At 35.7% G+C, this 22,113-nt stretch overlaps 2 protein-coding genes across 3 annotated transcripts; one reads left to right on the plus strand and one right to left on the minus strand.

Moving 5' to 3' along the window:
* Positions 1-394: 394 nt before the first annotated feature.
* LOC144422018 (organic cation transporter protein-like) lies at positions 395-14,258 on the plus strand. Of its 2 annotated transcripts, XM_078111727.1 has the most exons (13): positions 395-731; positions 1,343-1,584; positions 1,905-1,960; positions 2,468-2,623; positions 4,770-4,873; positions 6,357-6,511; positions 6,807-6,975; positions 7,545-7,686; positions 8,164-8,324; positions 9,263-9,477; positions 9,828-10,010; positions 13,339-13,465; positions 13,810-14,258. In XM_078111727.1, exons 1-13 carry the CDS (start codon positions 679-681, stop codon positions 13,877-13,879), a joined length of 1,833 nt encoding a protein of 610 aa, XP_077967853.1. In that variant the 5' UTR covers positions 395-678; the 3' UTR covers positions 13,880-14,258. The 2 variants fall into 2 exon arrangements, with proteins under 2 accessions (XP_077967853.1, XP_077967854.1); XM_078111728.1 differs by lacking the exon at positions 395-731 and having other exon boundaries at positions 738-1,584.
* A 2,424-nt stretch (positions 14,259-16,682) lies between these two features.
* On the minus strand, positions 16,683-18,278 carry LOC144422019 (uncharacterized). The gene is made up of 3 exons (XM_078111729.1): positions 17,849-18,278; positions 17,398-17,528; positions 16,683-17,083 (listed from the first exon to the last, which is right to left on the minus strand). Exons 1-3 carry the CDS (start codon positions 18,109-18,111, stop codon positions 16,980-16,982), a joined length of 498 nt encoding a protein of 165 aa, XP_077967855.1. The 5' UTR covers positions 18,112-18,278; the 3' UTR covers positions 16,683-16,979.
* Between the last annotated feature and the right edge of the window lie 3,835 nt (positions 18,279-22,113).

Below are 22,113 nucleotides of genomic sequence, written 5' to 3' on the forward strand. Positions count from 1 at the left end.
TATGTTTGAGGAAGTCTGACCTTGGTCCAAGAAACGTTACATAAATAAATATATTTGTGTTAGAGTGCAGCAAGACTCTTGAATCACTTAAATAAGTTTGTTTATTTGTCCTTTATTTCTATCGCGTATGTATTTGTTTTGTTGGATCGAATTGAAATGAACTCATTTCTTATCTATCCAACTCATAGCATTGACCTACTGAAAGACGTAACCAACGGGTCAAGCTTAATTAATGACTTTAATTTTAGAAATTGTAATTTCAAAGTGTTTTATTTTATTGATATCCGAGTATATATGAAAGTCTCGTACTTCCATTAAAATATATGGTTTACCAGGGGCAGCATGTATACTATTCCTGTATAATTCGCGAAAATGCGAGAAGTGCAAAATAAAAGATAATAAAACGGCTTAACTTTACAGCAAACCAATTCATTGACTTGTGTGCGGTATATTTGTGGTCGTGTCCAACAGCTGTTTCGTCCATAGCTACATGCATGTTTAACTAGCTTCCAATCATGTTTATTTAATTTGGTCGTGAACTCTCTTCTATCATATCCTATATATACCATGTTCTCAAATGAGTTATCGCATTTCCAAAGGTGATGAGTGAGTTAATGTTTTTGTCGCTACGCTTCGTTTCCTATCGATAGATTGTTGAAATGCGACCATGTGCTGTGGATGAATGTAAACCGCCTCCGCTACCGCGGTTTCGCACTCTGGGGAGAGATATGGTAAGAGATGTAGTGCACAGAGTTTAACTATGTCAGATCGTGCTCTTCTGACTTTTTTTTATACGAATCAGCTTTTGACAAACTATTATTGAGCAAGCTAGCAATAGGATTATTATAGTTTTATCGTCGATAGGAACGTGTTTGCCGTCGGACATGCATGCGATCACATTTTTTGCCTTCAGGCCTGAATCCTGCGGATTATCTGCCAAGTAATTACTTTACCTCCCATGGGTGGTGACCGCTGGTCGGTTACAGCCTTTTCCCTATCGAATCCATGCTTCTTAAACGAATTTTGGTAGCCTGGTGGAACAATGGTTAATCATATTTTCGAGCCCGTATCAGCTTTCCTCTTCCTAGATAAATATCAAATTCCAGGGAGGTCAAATGAGTTAATATTACACCACGAATCTAGAAATGTTAGAAAATCTGTGTAACCTAATCAGACGTGTTCTCCCGGTCGCTGTTAAATTTTTATTTTATATCACGGTGCTAGCATGGGAGCCAGGTATATATAATTAATTTCTACTAATTCACCATTTCAACGCGTTTACCTTTTCAACAATTGCTTATTTATAAGAAGTAGGTTAATCTCGAATAATCAGATTTTAAAGTGCAGATACGTTTTCTCGGGACATGTCTCCTTCAGCTTCTGGCAACGAAAGATATGAGGAGCTAATGAGACAAGTCGGAGAATTTGGACGATTCCAAAAGAAGCAATTTTTGTTAATGGCGTTGAGTTGTGTCCCGAATGGTTACTTTGCATTAATAATGGTATTTGTTGGTCGTTCACCAAAGTTCGAATGCTTTCATCCCGGAAATGATTCTGCGGGAAATATTACAGCAACTGATGCACGTGAGACCATAATCATAATAATTACGTTATTTATGATTTCGCATACGTGAGTTCACTTGCTCTTTGTGGACATTTGTCGTTATTTAAAGAAAAAAGTGTTTTGGTTATTTTGTAGGGCTGTATGCACTTATCTGACAGTGTATAATAGCTATTGGGGGTTTCTACAATTTCTCTGTAATATGTGGGCCAATCGCAAATTCAGACACCTCACCATGTTGATTCATGCAAACGATCATAGATTATTGTTGACATGTCAGTATTCTGTTCGTGGCAAATTTCCATTTTGTTTTTTCCGACTTTGATGTTTACCTTTTTTTCAGTTCCAGTTACATTTCCAACTACAGAAAGCTATGTACCTTCATCTACCTCCAATCAGGTTGGCAAATTATTTTACAGGATGAACCATAAAAGCGGAACACATACAATATGTTCCAAATTGACTGGGTTCCTTCCGTTTTTGGGCAACCCTGTATCTAGAAGAAGTTAATCCTATTATGATATAATATGCCATTATTATATGATTATATATATCATTATTTTTGAACCTTCAATGGTGATTCTTTTTATTTTGATGGCGAATCTTTTATTTTGAATATCAACGCCCAAAAATGTTTGACGTTGTTAGAGGGTTATTATTTTGTTTTTAAACCGTTTTCCTGCATGACTCAGCATTATACACGATGCCTTTCCGTTGTCCTGGGCAAAACAAAAGCCGGGTCGTCGGGTCGTGTTGCAATATCATTGAATACTGAAGGAACGTTATTATCAACAAATTTTGTTGATAAAACAAATTGCTTTTTGCAATGCCATCTCATCAAGCATGAAAATCCGATGAAAATGTTTTTTCTTAGCAAGGTCGTCAACAATGTGTTTTTTGTTCCAGAGTCTTTCATTACCGCCATCGTATGATACATACGATAATTGCGGGGTTTTCGAGAATATTACCAGCAATAGGACGTCCAACGGCACTGACGAGAAGTCTTGTCCTTTTGGATATGTCTATGACTTTGAAGAAGGGAGGAGCAGCATTGTCACTGAGGTTCGTATTAGGGTTGTTGGGTACTTTCTGGCATGCCAGTTAACTGAATTTATATTGCCAACATAGCTGCCCGCATTGGATCCGAATCAATCAATTTCACATTTGAAAATGTGTATGTGGTGTGAATCTTTTAATAACGCCAATAGATAAATGATTCAAATGTTATTATTGCAGGTCCGAGTACTAAAGCTAGTAATTCTTTTTTCATTGACGATATAAAACTTGAACAGGAATTCAAATTTTTCCTAAATTTCAGATGGGCCCTACAATATAGGATACATCTTAAATTATTTAAAATCACTCTTGTCCATCTTTACTCCGTTCCAAGAATATTCGATTTTGTGTGGGTTAATTTATGACCTCAAATAGTTAAACGCACTTAACGTTTGTGAATTATTTATATCATCTACGGTTTTGTTGTGGTTATCTGACTGTTAAATCTATCAACACATAGCTTATTATTCAATGGGAATTATAAATATGTGAGAAGGCTACAATGCAATGTCTTTTCTACATTAATAGTTGAATCTTCGTGATTTTCAAATGTGCTTTGTTGCTCGATGAGCTGAGTCGATATAAACGTTCCAGCAGGTTGTTATTGTTCGAATGATTTCGTTAACAATAAACAAAGTTTCGCGTCTGAAATTTAAGTCCACGTTCACAAACAATCTGTGTCAACAACTGTCAGTGGAGACTTGTATACATTTGAATCATAACTCTACTACCTAAGAATTGCAACGTTTTTCAATCTAAAATTTACATTCATTTTGGAGTGTTATACGACATATTCGTAATTTTTCAGGCGGGAATTTATTGTAGTTTTAATTATATGCCTATATGTCAGACTCCATTTAAATCTGTTTAAACTGGACTTATGTTTATTTGTTAAAATGATCCAATCTGTATTCTTCTCTGGTCAAGGTCGTTGATCAGTTTAATAATTTGATGGTATATTCCTAGCGGTGTCTCAAAAATGTCGTTGCCCATTTACTACCCCCCTTTTTAGCACACTTGTCGTATCTGTCACATATATCCTACACTTATCCCACTGTTCCGAATTCGTTGTAGGGCAAATGATTAAGGTAAGCATATGAAATAGAATTAATGCTGTGTTTTGGGTTAGAATAGCAATAATACTTAGAATGTTTGACACATGTACACATGACATTTGATACATGTAGCTCAGGGATCGGCAACCTTTTGACACTTGCAGGCCAAAATTAAGGGTTGCAAGTCATTGGCGGGCCGCACATATGTTTAGAAAGCTGAAAACCGAACAGATGATACTTTTTATAATAAAAATCAAGCAGTGATAAATTGCATCTTAAAAAATTCCATTTGAATATTTTCGGCACCATTGAACCGTTTGCACTTAGCATCAACTTTTCTGCGTTTTGTTGCCATTTGTTATAATTAAATTATAAGCTAATTAAACGAGTAATTGTCAATTTTATACTTGTTAGGTTTTATTAAAATTTAGTCTACACGCGTCTCGCAATAAATTCTGTTACGTAAAGAATATAATCGTCAAAACAGCTGCTTTGTGACTATAATTCAGTGAAGCGTCGCGGGCCGGATTATATTACTCCGCGGGCCGTAGGTTGCCGACCCCTGATGTAGCTGTATCTAATGTCTAATAGGCGTGTCCGGAATATTTTCGTTTCCTATAGATATTTTAATGTCCTTTCAAATAAGAATCGTTTTTGTCTGTCCGAGCATCCCCGCGAGAACCTGTTATCCACTTTTAAATAAAATGGTACGTTATTGACAATAAATCATCTACCAGCTTATCTTTCATTGTCATATTGACTGGTATTTGTTTGAATGTAATCGAATGTAGAAGCGATTTGAGATTTCAAATTATGGGAGTTTTCCGCTTATTTTTGAGATAAATACTGAAGAAAGTCTATGTAAAATATCCCCCAAATCAATAAGAATTTCAATAATTGTATTCACCATTATCATATGACCCGTTGGTTCATTTTTAATTTTAATTGGAATATCAGTTTTAGAAGAGAAGAACTGTTAGTACCCATACAGCCTTTGACCAATGAATTGTGAACTTGATCACCATACATTAATGCCAACCGATGTATAATTTTTTTTTACGTAATTGGATATAACATTAGCACGTTTGAAATTCCAGTGGGATCTCGTATGCGACCGAGCATGGATATTGCCTCTTATTACAATGTTATACATGAGTGGAGTTCTTGTTGGTTCACTTATGGGAGGATCGTTATCTGACAGGTTCGTAACTGTAATGACTATTTATGTAATCCTAGTTTGAATACTTTGCAATATTAACATAAGCGTAAGAAAGATATTACTATCTAAAAATTTGAAATGAACGGCGTTCCACTTACTCCCGAACAAGCATCATAAATTCCTGCGGATAATATAATTTGACTTTCTCTCGTGAGAAGGATTGTTTTTAGATTCAATGAAGTATGCTTAGATAACGGTCGTAACGTATGAATAGTAATGAATAAAACGCTTTTCTTCCTGTAAATAATTGGCCGATAAAAACCTTTGAATGTTTAAAATGCAAAAGAAAAGGTACATTCACGATGGGCAAATATTAGCCTTATCGTGTCGTTTTTGTGCGAATTCCTGTTTGAAAGATTAAACTAGGCTTAAGATCACTAATATTTTAACCCTGTGACCCCAGCGTGAATATCCTGTGAAAATATTTTTTAAATTTGCTCAAATGGTACCAAGATGGTGAATTTTGTAGTAAATTCTGACGGTCGTTCCATTATTTTAAAATGCCTAGATCAGTGGTTCTCAACCTGTGGTACGCGTACCTCTAGTGGTACACGGGAGCTTTTCAAGCGGTGCGCGAGCAGATTTGAATTATTGCAACAATTAACCTTTCAGTTGGCTAAAATATGCCGGCAACGCTTTATCTTCCTTACTGTATGTATTCGCTGAACAGCGTTTATGTATGTTTCCCTGAGCATCAGTTTTCTTGTTTATTTCCGTAACTATAACCAATCAGCAATAAGTCAATAATGACGCAAAACGTAACAATTACAATTTCTGCACTCAGCCGCTTAGACACTTCTGTCGCTCAAACAGATATTCAAGCATGGTTGCAAACATTGCCTCGTTTTTGTAGTTTTGAGTGATATTTGTCAGTTTTCAGTTGTGTTTCAAGAAAATAATAGTGAATTTATTAAATTAATTGTCATTATGTCCTCCGCGGAGCTTCACTTTAGTTGCAGTGATCGAAAGTGAATCTCGCAAATGCTGCGATGGACAGGGTTAAACTTAGCTATATCAGTACCTGCAAACGGCACATGATTGATTAATTTTAATAAAAATTATGGTTTTAAACACGTGTTCCAGTTTATATGCGCCAAAATACCAAAACACTCTCAGAATAAGCATAAAGTTTGCAATAGTAAAGTATAGTAATTTTTCCGGGGTCAATAGTCGGGAAACGTCCATGGCACTGGTGTGCTGTCGGTGCTCTATTGCCCACTTTAAGCGATATGGGCATGTTTTTGTTTGTTTTGCGTGTTACGCCACAAACGATTTAGTGCCACATTATAAAATACACACATAGCATAATAGCATGTTTCTTGTGTCTCTTTCCCCACGCCAAAAAGGAGCTTTGTCGGTGGTACGCGGCCATAGTAAAAAAACAGTAAAGTGGTACGCGGTCGGTAAAAGGTTGAGAACCACTGGCCTAGAGGATTGCCCCAACCTGTTTAATCTTATATTTCAGGTTTGGACGAAAGCCTACATTTCTCTTCGGTACGTTGTTTATGTTCGTCTTTCTCGGATTGTGTGGCGTTTCAACTTCCCCACAAATGTTTGCAGGGTTTTTATTCTGTGCAGGCGCAACAGGATTCATCAATTATCTTACGGCATTCACTATATGTAAGTGGTTAAGTAAGCTAGGTTGAAATGTATTTATTTTCTATACGTGATGCGTGTCTTGCACAATAAAGACAGGAAAAACATTTAGTAGCTTCTCATCCATGATAGTACAGAGCCATCTTGCAAGTGTATAAAATGCCGCATAATTAATTTATATAGTATGTATCTGAAGTGAATATCGAATTATATCAAATACTGTAGTAATGTTTATGCCCACACTAGCTTGCGCGAATTTGGAAATACTAATTTTGCCTGTTTCAGATATATATATATTTATATGTGTCGTTTTTTCCAGCTGCCGAAATCATAAGCACAAAAGATCGAGTAGTCACTGGTACGCTAACTGTTGGTGGTTTTGCGATTGGTTACATGATCCTACCTGTCTTTGCATATTACATCGGGAATTGGAGAGTGCTCTGTTATGTACTGGCATCTCTTGGTGTTGTATTTATTCCGTATATTTGGTGAGATGATGTTTATACTATTCGTTAGGCCCGCGTTCGCATTTCTGTATCAAGCAGTACTTCTCCAAATTATCATCGACAAAAATATAAATATGTGTTCCCTTCCCGATTCAGAGGGGTGGGATTTATTTTGGAAACTTCATGATATACAAAGTTTGTCTGACTGAGTAAGGAAATGACTGACAGTTTTTGCAACACAATAGAAATGAACAGTTTATTGGTGAAAGTAACACCAGGTCGCTTTTCCAGTACAACAACAGACAGATCTGGTTTACTTGCCAAATGTCTCAATTTAACCCGATTTGAACAAAATTCATCTCTGACAGATAAATTTTATTCACTTTCATTTTGTCTCACTAAATAGCTCACCTGAGATATTGTATTGATCATATTATTTTACCCTGTCCTGCATTTGATTTACTGTTGCTATACTTACGCAATGAGTTGAGGAGTATTCAAAACATATTTGAACGACCAAAATCGTTTCTCGGTAGTATTACCAGTATAAAAGTAGTGAATTTTTCTAATCTTTCCAATCTAATAAGTTACCAATATAAATCATGTTTCAGGTTAGCAAGCGAGTCTCCCCGTTGGCTGTTTACCAGGGGACGAAGAGAGGAATTCATTGCCCTTTTCATGAAAATTGCTGAAACAAATGGACTCGGCAAAGACAAGGCCAAAAGTCTGATACAGAATTTCTTTTCTGCAGAGGTGAATTAGACCAACTGTATCTAAAAACAGATAGATGTGTTAGTGCTCAAACGACTTATATATGAAGGTGGCGGATACGAGCTTCTGCATAAGGAGAACTACGGTTGATTTGATGATGCGTTGGTGGCGGAGGGGGGAAGTTGTAATGCGCATCAAACAAGCGTGGTTCGGTGGCTCAACTAAACATAGTTCAAAGGGTGTTTCGTTATTTCAGGCGTCTGTCACGACAAGCCGTTGTAGCCTTGCTATTAAAGAAATACTTAATAATCCAATTGGACGGACGGACGGACACATACGAGAAAAAATTCTTTAAAAAATATTTGGTTGCTTTTCATATTGTTTTGTCCACCGGAGTATGATTCTGAGCGTTGTTGGTAATAGAAAGTGTTTACTTATCTCCCTATTTGTAGTGTAATTATTGCTGTATTATTGCATTATCGATAGGCTTATCTCCATACTCATGTTCACGTTTTGCAGGATTCGATGCAAGAATGTGGTCTGCTCAGCGAAAACGAGATCAAAAAAAAAGATGAACCAGATCGCGTAGTAATTCGATCGAAACAAGAATCTTTTACATACATCGATCTGTTTCGCACCGGTGTTGTACGATCAAGAACTCTAACAATGTGGTTTACCTGGTGTGTATTTAATTTTTAAATCAGTAGTAGTGTTTCAGTTAATATGAAGTTGAATTTTTGTTCTTTCGCGTTTTGTATATTGGAGGTGATTTTCGTCATTGATACCTAACTCCGAGCCCAATCAGCACACAAATATAATCGCTATTACTTTTTGTCGACATTATGGGGCATAAAAAGAAATTTCATTCACTATTGAAATGAATACTGAACAAACAGAAAAACTAACAACGAAACTGTGGAAAGCCTGCTGTAAATTTTCCAGTATTTTACGGTGACTCTGTAGGTCCTCATGACATTGTCTTTTATGTAATTGAGCAAAATGCCAAGCATATGTCTGGTCCATATTAGATGTGTTCAAAAAAGCTTACAAATTGGATCAAACTGAATTGGAAATACAATACTTGACAAAACCCCTTTTCTCTGTATCGTTTCTACTGCGTAGTTGTTTTAGTCTGGTAAATATTATGTTGAGTAGAATGTTTAGTTGCAGTCCATCGATGAATATAGATGCAAGAAAGCTTGATAATTTTACAATAATGAATGAAAATACAAAAGGTATGCAAAGGTGAGACTAGTCGTGTGTGATTTGGACACAATAAACCACTCGTCTCCATTCTCTCTACCTTCAAAAGAGCAATAATTATGCATTTAGATCACTAAAATTTGACGAAACAAAAATTCTAATTTACTCATTCATTCAAATCAAAAGTCGCAACATACCACACAATGAATATCCCAAACATTATCAATAGTTATTCAATCCTTGCGTTGGATCTCAAGTCCCATGATTTTTATTTTTGTATGAATTAGTAACTCTGTATACTGTATTTTGGAGGCGTTTTTGTAGTACGGGCTTTTATTAAAAGTTATTGCTGCTTCATAATTTACTGCATGACTTAGATAACTGCATATAGTGCTTCAACCAAACCCGTTTTTAGGTTCGTGTGTTCAGTTGTGTATTACGGTGTGGCGTTCAACACTTCAAACATGGGAGGGAACCCCTATATCAACTGCTTCGTGGCCGCCGCTGTGGAGATACCGGCGTACGCCATGGTCATCGGTCTCCTGAAATGGCGCGGTCGGAAACCAATCCTCATCTCTACTCTACTGGTGGCAGGCCTGTCATGTTCAGCAGTTCCCTACCTGAAACAGAGTACATACCTTCCTCTGAGTTTTATTGTTTTAGTTACATTATTTATTATCGGAGCGATATTCCCATCCACCGGACAAGCAAAGATAGCTTTTTAGTCATCTATTTTGAGCACACCAATAACGAATTTTTCTGTGATTTGACGTAGTTTAGTTATAGCATTCGCTTTTGCTTCAAACAGGTAAGTTCCTGTTTGCCCCAGTCAACGTTCAAGCGTTGCACACTAAAACACTCTTATTTAAACGCCAGTGTTCCATTTAATGGCCAATTTTTTATTAACTATGATTACCTATTATTTTGAAGTGCATTAAACTATGGTATACTATATCTTTACCTGTTTATTTATTTCTCAGTTAACCAAGATATGGCAATCACGTTTGCGATGATTGGAAAATTATCAGTGTCTGGAGCATTCGGCATTATCTTCATTGTCTGTTCAGAACTCTTTCCCACGCTCATGCGCAGTATGGGAGTTGGTTCGTCGTCCATGGCGGCGAGAGTTGGAGGAATGGTTGCGCCTTATATACTTTATCTAGGTAAACTTTTTATTTTCTTGTCTACTAAAATACATAGTTGTTGATCTTTTGCTATTCGGTTATAAATATGATAAACTTTCTTCACTTTCTGTACTATCGTTTTCAATCACCACGAGCCAATCGTTTGTTATTGAAACATAAGAAAAATATACAGGGTTGTGCTGTGTTTAACTTCGCAGTGCCCCGTTATTTTACTGTGGAACATTTCGTTATAGTATAAAGCAGACATGGGCAAAGTACGACCCGCGGGCCAATTCCGCCCCCCTGGGTAATTCAATCTGGCTCGCTGGATGCTGGCACAACCAAACTGAAACCAAATTATGATGTTTTAGTTAAAAATAGCTCAAGGAATTTGTTGAGATTGCGGTTAAATTTAGCTTTGGCAGGTTTATTGTTTTCATCTGTTGCTTTTGTAACAATGTAAACCTTGTTCATAAAACATGGCTCTTTACGTCATACTTACATGGCTTGCCAGTTTAAGTGGGAATTTTTTTTGGCCCGTGATCCCAAAACCGTACCCACCCCTGATATAAATTCAATTTAACGAATACTCCCAATGTGCATTGGTATTCAGCAAAACTATTTATCATCTACGTCATAGGTTCTCAAAGTGCTCCGTACGGAGCCCCAGGGCTCCGCGAGAGAAACCCAGGGGCTCCGCGAGCTATTCGATTACTTTTCAAAATACTGACTAATTTTGTAACTGTTCAAAGAAGCAATAACAGCTTTGATAAAATCTGACAACAATATAGCCTCGAAATATGGCACAGAGGCGGAATTTAAAAATGACATTATTTATAAGCAGGAGCGCAGCCAGGATTCTTAAGAGGGAGGTGGTTCAAAATTAGAATCGAAAATTTCCGCGCAACATTCGCGATTAAAAAACGGATAACGGGATTTCTGTTGCGTAAAATATTCAATCCATGACCGATGCCAGCATTTAAAGTGTCACGTCGTTATAATGTAATTGTGTTCATCTTTACTCACCTTTGATTCGAAATTACTATTAGGATTACTAAAATGAAAGAATACTATTCTAAAATAACATAAAATATGTGATAAACTGCCAACTATAAATAAATTGGAGTCGTATTTTTGCGATCTTGGGATTTGTCAAACTTGATTTGTTCTTTCGCACTTGAGATTATATTTAAGCAAGATATCGCCGTTTGAAAAATCACAATGTCTGGTCAAAATACGAACAATTGAAATATATTTTATTGCATTCGGCTCCATCGGTAGTTTTAGAATGAAAATGGTACATCGCGGATCGCGCGCACAATTGATTGCGTACGGTTCCGTCGGCAGTTTCAAATTGGGAAAAAAAAATACATCGCACGCACAATTGACTGTGTTTCGATTTTGCAGTTACTACGATGAAAATCTAACATAACAGCAAATTTTGTGATTTACAATGTCTATAAAAGCGTTTTCAATCTACGGTGAGTCTGCTGAAACCAAACGTGTAATCTTCCATTTTAAGTTTTAGTATTAATATTTTAGAATGCCGCTTTTCAATCAAGAAATTTGAGTTGCGGATCTACCTCTTCATTAATTATTATTTTTAGCAGTTCGTCGCCGATGACTATAAAATGGTAACATATTTTTCACATTGAACTCATAATTCCCCACGAGAACAAAAAAGCAATTAACGTCGTCATTGTGTAACAATACATGTATATATATGCCGAGGGAAATTTTTGATTTAGGGAGAATAAACAACGGCGTAAAGATGTAGGTTCAAAAACACGCCGCCATGCTGAGGAAAAAAATCGGCGATTGTAACAAAATGCAATCGCGCACATTATTAGCGGCATTTTGGGTCTTCCAAAAATGTCAAAAGGGAGAAGATTCGACCCCTAATTTATTAGTATGTTTGTCAAGTGTCAAATTTACAGCTTTAGTATATATAATTTATGTTTGAAATTTAGATTTATTTATAACTTGTATTAACCCTATCAAAAAAGGTTCAGCATTTAAATTGAGTAAAGTACTTTTAACTTGCTCAGGAATATTAATCAGAAAGTAACAATTTTAACATTTATTTTGGGGCTCCGTGAATAATAGTCAACAATTTCAAGGGCTCCGCGACACAAAAAGTTTGAGAACCCCTGATCTACGTTATTATTCACCACTTGATTTTCCCACGTGTATTGGCTTAATGACCATGCGAATAACTCCCAAATACCGCCTTGTTATCTTGAACGACGATGTTCACATTTTTGAGATAACATTATAAACATGACCATATTTTCAACTCTGTGCCAATATAGATTTACAATCAAAATAACGTGAATTCGGTCAAACAATTGGCTATATGCTATTCGACTGACATTCTATTAAATGGTATATGATAAAGAATACTCGATGGAATGTAACAGTGAGCGATATTTACTTGTTTTGGAACTCCTTAAATCAGGGGTCGGCAACCTTTTGTCGCTGCGGGCCAAAATTAAGGTTGCAAGTCATTGGCGGCCGCACATATTTTAATTAAGAAAGTTGAAAAACCGAACGGATGGTACTTTTCATAATAAAAATGAAGCAGTGATACATCTCTCGAATAGAGTATAGATTTATTTCCTCATTGCATCTCATAAAATTCCATTTGAATATTTTCAGCGCCATTGAACCATTTGCACTTAGCATAAACTTTTCTGCGTTTTGCTGCCATTTGCTTATTAATTTGCTTATTATATGCTCATTAAACGAGTAATTGTAAATTATATAATTGTTAGGTTATAATTAGGGCTGGGCATTTAGAATCGAATATTCGAATCGAATAGTAAATTATTCGAATCGGTTCAGAGCGAAATTTCGAATCGCCGCCATCTTGTTTTTTTCCTCTCCGTCAATTGTCGAGGTAAATTTCTCAATTTTTTTTTATGAAGTCATATTTTTTCAACGCAATTCTGACATAGGACTCTTTTCTGTAGTGAGTTATTGATAAAAACGTGTTTTTTATCGTGTGTGAACGCTCAGCAATCAGTCTGAGTGATGTATTTTACGTTTCTAGTAATTTTTGTGTATAGAGGACCAAATACAAGAAGAAAGTTACATACGATTATATATATCCCAAGTATTCGAGATTCGATTCGATTCGAAAAAAATATTCGATTCGATTCTGAAATCATCAGGTATTCGAAAATGCCCAGCCCTAGTTATAATATAATTTAGTCTGAAGTATATATTCGTCAAAACGGATGTTTTGTTACTATGGGTTAGTGAAGCGTCACGGGCCGGATTATAGTGCTCCGCGGGACGGATGCGGCCCGCGGGCCGTAGGTTGCCGACCCCTGCCTTGAATGAACGAAAAATTTTATATTTACAGGAAAGACATATCCAAGTGCACCATACCTCATAATGGGCTTGCTGTCGTTATGTGCAGCCATAACTAACACCCTTCTACCTGAAACTAAAGACGCTGTGTTGCCAGAAAAAATTGAAGATCTAGAGCCGTTAGTATATTCTAAATCATTTTGTATAATACAACTCGATCCAATATATTCAAAGTTCTGTTGAATAAAGATTTTATAAATTGACATTTTGAGCAACTATTTAAATCTCTATTTTTCTGAAGTATATTATGTATTTTACATTGTCAATGGTAAAATACGCCGTACCAGAGCGCATTGTCGACTTAATCACATCAACTACACTTAGGTATTTTTTTAAATCTCTAAATTAAAAGGATTCATGATTTTGTCAACATATTATGGAATGGTCTTTCTTCCGCGATCACTACAATTTAACCATGAAGTGGCGATTTTCCCCGGGTCAAGACAGCATTTTTTTTGTTTAGGATTCATTTTCTGCCTTGCGTCAAACTCAAAAAGCTGAGGAAAAGAAAATTAGAATCAAATCTATGTTGACAACTACGTCATCCGGAAAAGACATTCATTTTTTTATTATTTCTCCTTCTTTCCTTTTTTATTGAGATTTAGCAGTGTAGACAATTTTGGTGAGGCAATTTTGACAGGAAAATGCAGTGGACGGGCGCAGTGGTACTCGTCATACTTCTCAAAGGTTCGCATGTGGTCAAACCATGCTTGGGAAAATTTCTATGTTATTCTATTTTTATCATCCTTTTTTGTGAAGTTTTAATTGTGATAAAACCGTGACCTAGCAATATCAAATATTGAAGGATTATGTTTGACTGTGAATGTTTATATTACAAAAGTAAGGTGAAATTTTTATTATACCTCTTTACAATTCTTAAGGGAATGGTGTTTATACACAGTTTTCACAAGATTTTTTGTCTGTTCAATTTCAGGGTTAACCGATCAGAGTTAGGCTATTGCTATTTCATATGCCCATGCCATGTTTAAATTGCGCTCATCTGTAATTAAACTGAACTCCATAATTACTTTATCGTACTTGTGTAGACAGTTCAAACATTATTTCACTTTAGATATCTTCATACTACATGTAGTTTTTGTACCAAAATTTCAACCATGCACATCTGTACGAAATGTTTGGTGTCAGTATCGGCCTACTTGGTGCTGTTTAGAAGTATCCTGCAGTTTGGGAAATTTGGCCTTTGCACGTGCTTGCAGGACTGACTTATACATTCCAACGTCGGGCGCTAGTGTGGCGAAGTGGAACTATCTTGAGTTAGGGTTAGATATTAGTTTGTTCCTGTGAATTAGCCATGAGTTACGAACTACAAATATATATATATCGCGTATTTGGTTTTGATACCTCATTAACACAGAAAAGTTCGGTGAAATACGCAAGTGGATATTTGCTGCAGACTAAATTAAATTTACATTCGTATACTTATTAGTGATTTGACACTAAATGAGGATATGGATGATTGGCTAAAGCGTTGTTGTTATTCCGGTTGTTGGTGCGTGCGCAAAAACTAGTTTTCTCTGTAACTAATGGATCAGTCTGTTTTCATTTATCAGTACTGCGTATTTTTTCACTTTTCCTATGAGATCCTATTTTAATTCACGTGGGCACTGTTTTTATCTCGTTTATCTACATTTCGACGTGGCTATCAGCACTGCAGTAAGTTTTGACTCTTTCGTGTCTGTATATTTGATTGCGAATGCATTTCCATATTCCGTATGGGCCGCACAGACACCGGCACAGCAGTTAGTTAGGACACCCTCGTGTCTGCATATTTGAGAATTGCTCCCTTTTTTTTTATAAATTCAGCGAACAAGAGAGCTTATTCCGGCATTTGCAAAGACAGTCGAGTGAGAAATTATACGACAGCGTAGTAAATCTCTAATTATCACTCATTATTTAATCATTATGTGCTTGAAGTTAGTCGCGATCTGTGGAAAGTTTTAATTCTAGGCATGTTTATGACATTTTGTGGTGAAAAGCATTTCTGTTTTGCTAAACTTCCAGGCAGAAATATTCCCCGACCGGTAATGTCTCGGATCGTTATCTATCAATTGCCTATACGGTACTCGTTTTTGCAAATGAACGGAGTAAAACAGCTTTGTAGGCGGTCCGGTCCTTATTGTTGAAATTTGTTCAATCGCATTCACGGATTTATTGTTTCATTTGTTTTTAACAGATGTCTAGAAAAGAACAACGCGCTTACGTCGTCCGGGTCAATAAAAATTCACAAATATTAGTTACCATCTACATGCAATGTAACTATCTCAATATTATTCTTTGCTTGGCAATTGTGAAAAAAAGAAATGCCGTGTTGATTTTATTATATGTCTATACATAATAAACAAACTCACTTGTTTATTTTGGGTTTCTTTTTAGGATAAAAAAAAATATCGCGTAATTCTTTTAAAAGGGCCTCTGTTGTTGAATATCGTACGGATATTATGATAATCACAGAAAAGATCTTTGTTTGTTGTACTTGTGTATACAATAGAATATTATATACACATGCACTCATTCCTAGCAATTTGCGGCTAAACGATTGTGTGGCTGGCATTATCATAACAAAATAGGAACCGAGGAAGGGGTGAAACAAAATAAATCGTGATTGTATTTAAATATATAAAAATAAAAAACCGTTTTGGTTATACTTCAGCAAGTTCATTTACGGGCGTTTACCAGGAACTGTTTCGATAATTGTGTCTTGTAAATAAAAGATTATATATACATGCGCGCACGATACAGAAACTACTTTAACAGCGAAAGCCAGGTTAACCACAAAAGAAAGTATACTCATATATATCACAATTATCAGTTGGGCCATCACGTATCCAACGATTTCTGAGTTTGATAGGAGAGGGTTTAAAAAATATATGAGAGTTATGTATTAGGTTTGGAAAAATTAACATTTTAAAAATATGACAAATATAATGATAAACAATAATACAATAACTGTTACGACACGTTGTTTAAATGTAGCGCAAATAACTTTATTCTATGCAAATAGTTCAGCTTGATTTACTGTTGATATCATTATGAGCCTGACTAAGTATTGTGAACCTGGGGACTCGTGTTCATACAAAAAATGTGAACGGAATGCAAATTAGGGGAACACTGCTAATCTCAGGTCGAAATGCATTTACTCGAAACTCTTGTCGAGGAGCAACGCCAATCACCATCCACAGACAAGGTGACATATGATCGTCGTCCAAATAATCTCTTTTTAAATAGCTGTATTTTATTGCCCGCTAAGACCTTTTTATATTTACGTTTTCTTATTACTGCAGAACAACATTCTATTAAGTGATGACGATGCTTAAATAATACAAAATTTGATATATTCAAAGTATTTCCAACGTAATGATAGCAACAACACAAAAGTGAATATTATAACTAAAATTTAAAAAAATGTCAAGGTTTCCACTAATAATTGAGCAATATACTTATCAGATAAAATCAAACAAGTTGCCCGAATCATTCAGAGCTCCTCAATTCTTTATTTTTTGCCGTCACTACCTACACCTTTTCCAATGCCAGCCCAGATTCTTTGAAAATCTTTGATTTGCCATAACTGATGACTTTGAATAAATGTCACTGCAATGAATCTACCTCATTATCCTACGGCCAGCAGTTTTTCTCGCACAGTTTGCAGGATACGTGTAGCCTCATCATACTTTTTGCTCTTTTTCGTCCTGTTTCATACCAAGGAGCCGATCGTTTGTCTAGAAATATATATACAATGTAAATACTAAAAAGAAGGGATCTTATACAGAACCTACAAAAAATTATGAATGGAACAAAGTTTTATGAATGGAAAATGCGTTATCAAATAATTTTCAGCTCAAAGCCATAATAGTTTGAGCATTTAATTGAGTTATCAAGCTTTTATATTTTTATATGTCCAACACGCGAAACGCCAACCGGGGTTATTAAAAAGATTTTTTTGTGCTTGTTACATTTTTTTATCAATCATCTGTTCAGTTTTTTTGTAATGTTGAATGATAGCTATAAAAATATTAATACAATCTTAAAATACCTCTTCCAACAGTGGCATCATCTGTAATGCTTCTTTTCGACAAAAACGAAACATGGCATCTGTCATGGATTGTACTGCACGCGTTTTCAACCACAGGTCCACATGCCTTCATAATGGTTTCGTATATTTTTCTGTGAATTTAATTATTAAACAGTTAAACAAAATAAAAGATGTAGTTTTTAAAATATTTATAGAGCAAATCTACAACATGCCAAATGTCACCAACTACTGACCAAACTGCCGGTATCTATATTATTCCCTGTTATAATATGATTGATTCTAAAAAATCCCGTTCTCCATATTATTTTATTCGAAAATAGTACGTTAAAAGATAAAACTTATTATTATTGCATTTATGCAAGTAAGAAACGCAGACTCGGAATGAAAATTATTGTAATTATTTTTCTGCAATGTTGGGACTCTCAATTATAATAATACCGTTATTGCTGACCTGCGTCTCTGTCTCTCTGGTCTATGAGTAGGTTGCAGGGTTGTTACTTCTGGTGCTTCCGTTTCTGCTGATAGGCGGATCACATGTGCAATTTTTCGTTTTGACATGGCGAATTTCTTTTGTAAGTATTTCATTTTATCAAACATATTCATCTGATTGAAATGTCTCACATAAGCAGGAGTTGCATCCATAGCTACCACAACAAACACAATTGTGATGGACAATATTAATAACACCCTTTGGCTTGTAATAATAGTCGACATCTTAGGTAACAAAAGACTTTTAGTTATTCAAGAGATAATTTTACCGCCAATATCGTCTCTAGAAATTGCTTCGTTCAATTGCCTTGTTGAATTTCTAATTAGCTTTCGATTGTAGCCGTAATTCTAAGGAATTATATATATACACACGCTGCGTTACTTCTTCCGTCGAAACGTATTGCAAAATAATTGCCTCCAGCAAATTGCGACTCGTATTTAAAGAATTTCCATCAGGCGTAAAAAAGGGAATTTCTAAGAATATGCACTACCATCAAAATTGGTTTCATTTTTGCGTTATCTATGAAACATGTATGGCGGTTGATGTAAGGATTTATATCTGATGGAATTTGTATGATAACCGAAAACAAATACATATATTTGCCTAATTTTCGGTACAGGTACTTGAACAGATTAATATGACGTCACACTTTCACGTCATGAAATCGCAAGTGATAGCTTTCTCAATTTGCAACAGACTTATATCTGCAAATTGCACAAAACAAGCAATTACCAAACCGAGATTTGGCAGGTGCACAAGCACAACAAATTTAAAGATATTGACGCAATTCATTAAACGAAGCGAATTATTGAGCAACATACATTTCGTAATTTTGTATCGCAGAAGGTATTTTTTCCAGGTTAATGAATCTTTAAGATTCAAGAAAAAAAAATATTTCTAGTCTTCTTATTACAAACCATATTTTTCCGTAAGACTGGCATTATTTTCAATTCTTGGACCGAATTTGGATATGCATATATAATAATGTTTTTTTCCATTTTCGTCAGTGCCTATTTCTATTGTACATTGCCTATGATTAAAATAAAAACTATGTGATTTTCCTGTTTTCTTTGTGCTGTATTCAGGATCTGTTTGCTATTCTAAATATGTCACAAAATCAACTGTGGATTGCTCTGAAAATTTGAGTTTTTTTGTAAATGTCAAAACAAGAGCTATCCCTCTTGTTTTAATACAAAGACAGGCAAACAAACGACATACACATAAAATTGAACAAAACAAGTGGATCTTTTCAAACAGATTTTATGATCGTTATTGTCTTCGACTCTACGTGACTGAGATCAGGGTCAATTTGTGTAAATAACTCTTTTGCACGGAGGCGTGGAAATTTATTTAAGGTTAGGTTATTGAAGATTTGTTCGCGCGAAATTGCATATAAGATTAAAATATATTTTCAAATTTTGAAGTGGCTCTAGCATCTTTTCCTCATTTATACCGAAATTATTTTCATTGTAACCTATTTATTAATCAATATGTTTTCGTATTTTTGTTGACTTAATAATTAACTCTCTCCATGAACTCTCTGCCTATAGGTTTCACTCCCTTACGCAACTTGATGTAGAATAGGCGAACAAAATTAGTTATCTCCATATTGGTACACACACTTCTGGAGCGCCTTTTGCATTGTTACAACCTATTTAGTTGAGTATTCTAACATTATAATTCAAAATATTGATGCTAAAATATTTGCTACTATTCAGAAAAAATACAATATCAGTGACGTCATTTTCTACAATGAATTGAAGGAGTTGCTCGGCATTTTAGCCTGTACTGGTCCTACACTGAACATATTGTTTCAAAAACTGTTGTTTGTTTCATTATTAGTTTCGAACGTGACTGGATACTCGAGATAGTCGTTTGAACATGATATTTTATGTATAGGCTGTATTTTTAAGCTGAAGATTTATGCGATCGATTTTACTGTCCGACAAAAAAGGGTTTTCTCATGGTGTCTAAGATGTTTTAACCCTTTTTTTCTGACAATTCGAGGGCGCTGATCCCAGAAATGCTGTTACTTCTTCTCTATCAGGTCTAGTTTTTGTGCTATCCTCTATATATTCCTCTCTGTGGGAAGCCGATAGCTACAGTAAAAATAGGCAAATTGAGGAAACAACATTTCTTCTGTAATTTTATTGAACATATTCATGGAATCTAACTAAAATATCCACAATTAAAGCTGGAAGTTGTAAAAAATGCTGACTTTAGATGTCATCAGCTATAATTGACGTATCACTGAACTTCTAGAATGGGAGGCATCATCGCGCTTTGATAAACCAACAGTGGTCTGCAATCATGGTGGCATCCCAACGGCCTTGATAGAGAACTTTCAAGTCGCTGAAATCTTGCCGGAAGCGCTCTCCTTGCTCAGCGCTAACATCACCTAGATTTTCTGGAAACGGGCAAGATGGCCGTGCAAGATTTTAACTTGATGCTCATATTTGCACCCAACTGACGGAGACTTGTGAGTAGTGTTTCAACAAGCCATTTGTAGTTGGGCGCCTTTGTTTTTCCCGATGATTCAAACGATGTTCCGGAAGTATTCGTACCAAGATGACGCATAATCAGAACAACCCCAACCTGGTACACATACTACATACAGGTTTTGCGCCATCTTGGTACAAATACTTCGGAAGCACCTTGTAAACGCCGTCCAAGCACTTAAAGATGGAAATTTTTTGCAAATATACTTGAGACAGACGCCAATCTTTCTCAAGAGCCTTCACAAAATGTTTCATGATGCCAAGCTTCATGTGAAGAGGAGGAAACACAATTTTGGAACGCTCGACCAAAGAAGGAGCCAGAACATTGAGAGAGCCAGGAATCAACTGCGCATAGGCCAATAATTGAATAACCTCGGATGTAAATTACAAGTCGGTATTTCTTGCGAGTAATCTCACTTACCGGTCCCGCAGCTTTGTCAAACCTTTTTTCTTTTTTTGTGTATTAGAACAGTGCAACGTAACACTTTTTATATTACAAACTGTTTGCGAAACACCAAATGAAAATTGAAGATTTTCTGGAATCAAAGATTCCAATCCCAACTAATAATATTCTTGATCCTATACTTAATAGGGGAATCACAAAGAGTAACGACTCGAGTTAGTAAAACGATTAACATATCAGCTCTGCAATAAGCTAAAATTACAAATAAATGTTTTTGAAATCGGACCACAGTATAAGTATGACTCTATAGTGACACCGAGTGTCCCATCACTAATTAATTAATAACTTGCTAATTATACGACATAAATCGTCCATCGTTAAAAATCAATAGACTTCTGGTCCGAGATATGATGAATGCACATGCAAAATTTGGAGCAGAGTCAACCTCGCCTTCTTGAGATATCGCGTTCATCTAACAGACAAACAAACAGACATACAAATACCTATCTACATACTTACCGATCTTAAGATCGATAAGTAATAACTGATTATAGAATCGAGAGAGCAAACAAAACCTCAAGTGAGGTTTGAAGCGTACAGATTTTAGATGGAAAGGTATTGATAAAAGAAGTAGTACGTGTTCGCTCATCCAAAAGTAAAAAAATAAGTCGAAGCACGAACGCACACACTCATCGAGACATGATGAGGTTGGAAGTGAAAAAAGCGAGACTTAAAATCAATTAAATTACTCGGTAAAAGGAAAATATAAAAAAAAAATGAATAAATTCTGCTGCCACATCAAATTAATAATTTTATGAGGATTGTCAAATTGGATACCGACTTAGTCAACAAGAGTTATGTACTGTGGATAGAAAAACATTCATCAAAAGATATCGTCAAGCTGAATATAATTGGAGTCGCCTAATGCCAAATTGCTCAATCAGAATTGCCAAGTTGGATGTATGAAGAAGGTGGGCTAGACCTGCTTCACTCACCAAATAGAAGCCAAAACTAGCCACATCAACGTCCAAATTATTATAAATTCTATTAATCAATAAAAGTACCGGTAATTAAAATTAATTAGGGCGGCTTAAATATAAAAGAGAATTGTTTTGACGGGCCAAAAGCTTTCATCAACAATATTTAGGCTTGCTTGGACAAGAACCAAATTTCCATTTTGCGATTGAGGGGCGACAAAGGCGTAAGTAAGACTGGGGCCACGATCCTCGTCGTCTTTCGCCTTCAGTATAGTTTTAAATATCTATCTGCCTTGGCAAAGGTAATCGATGTAAAGCGCTGACTTATAAGCATTGCTGTTACAACAC

The sequence above is a fragment of the Styela clava genome, chromosome 4, assembly GCF_964204865.1.
Source record: "Styela clava chromosome 4, kaStyClav1.hap1.2, whole genome shotgun sequence".
Classification (NCBI taxonomy): domain Eukaryota; kingdom Metazoa; phylum Chordata; class Ascidiacea; order Stolidobranchia; family Styelidae; genus Styela; species Styela clava.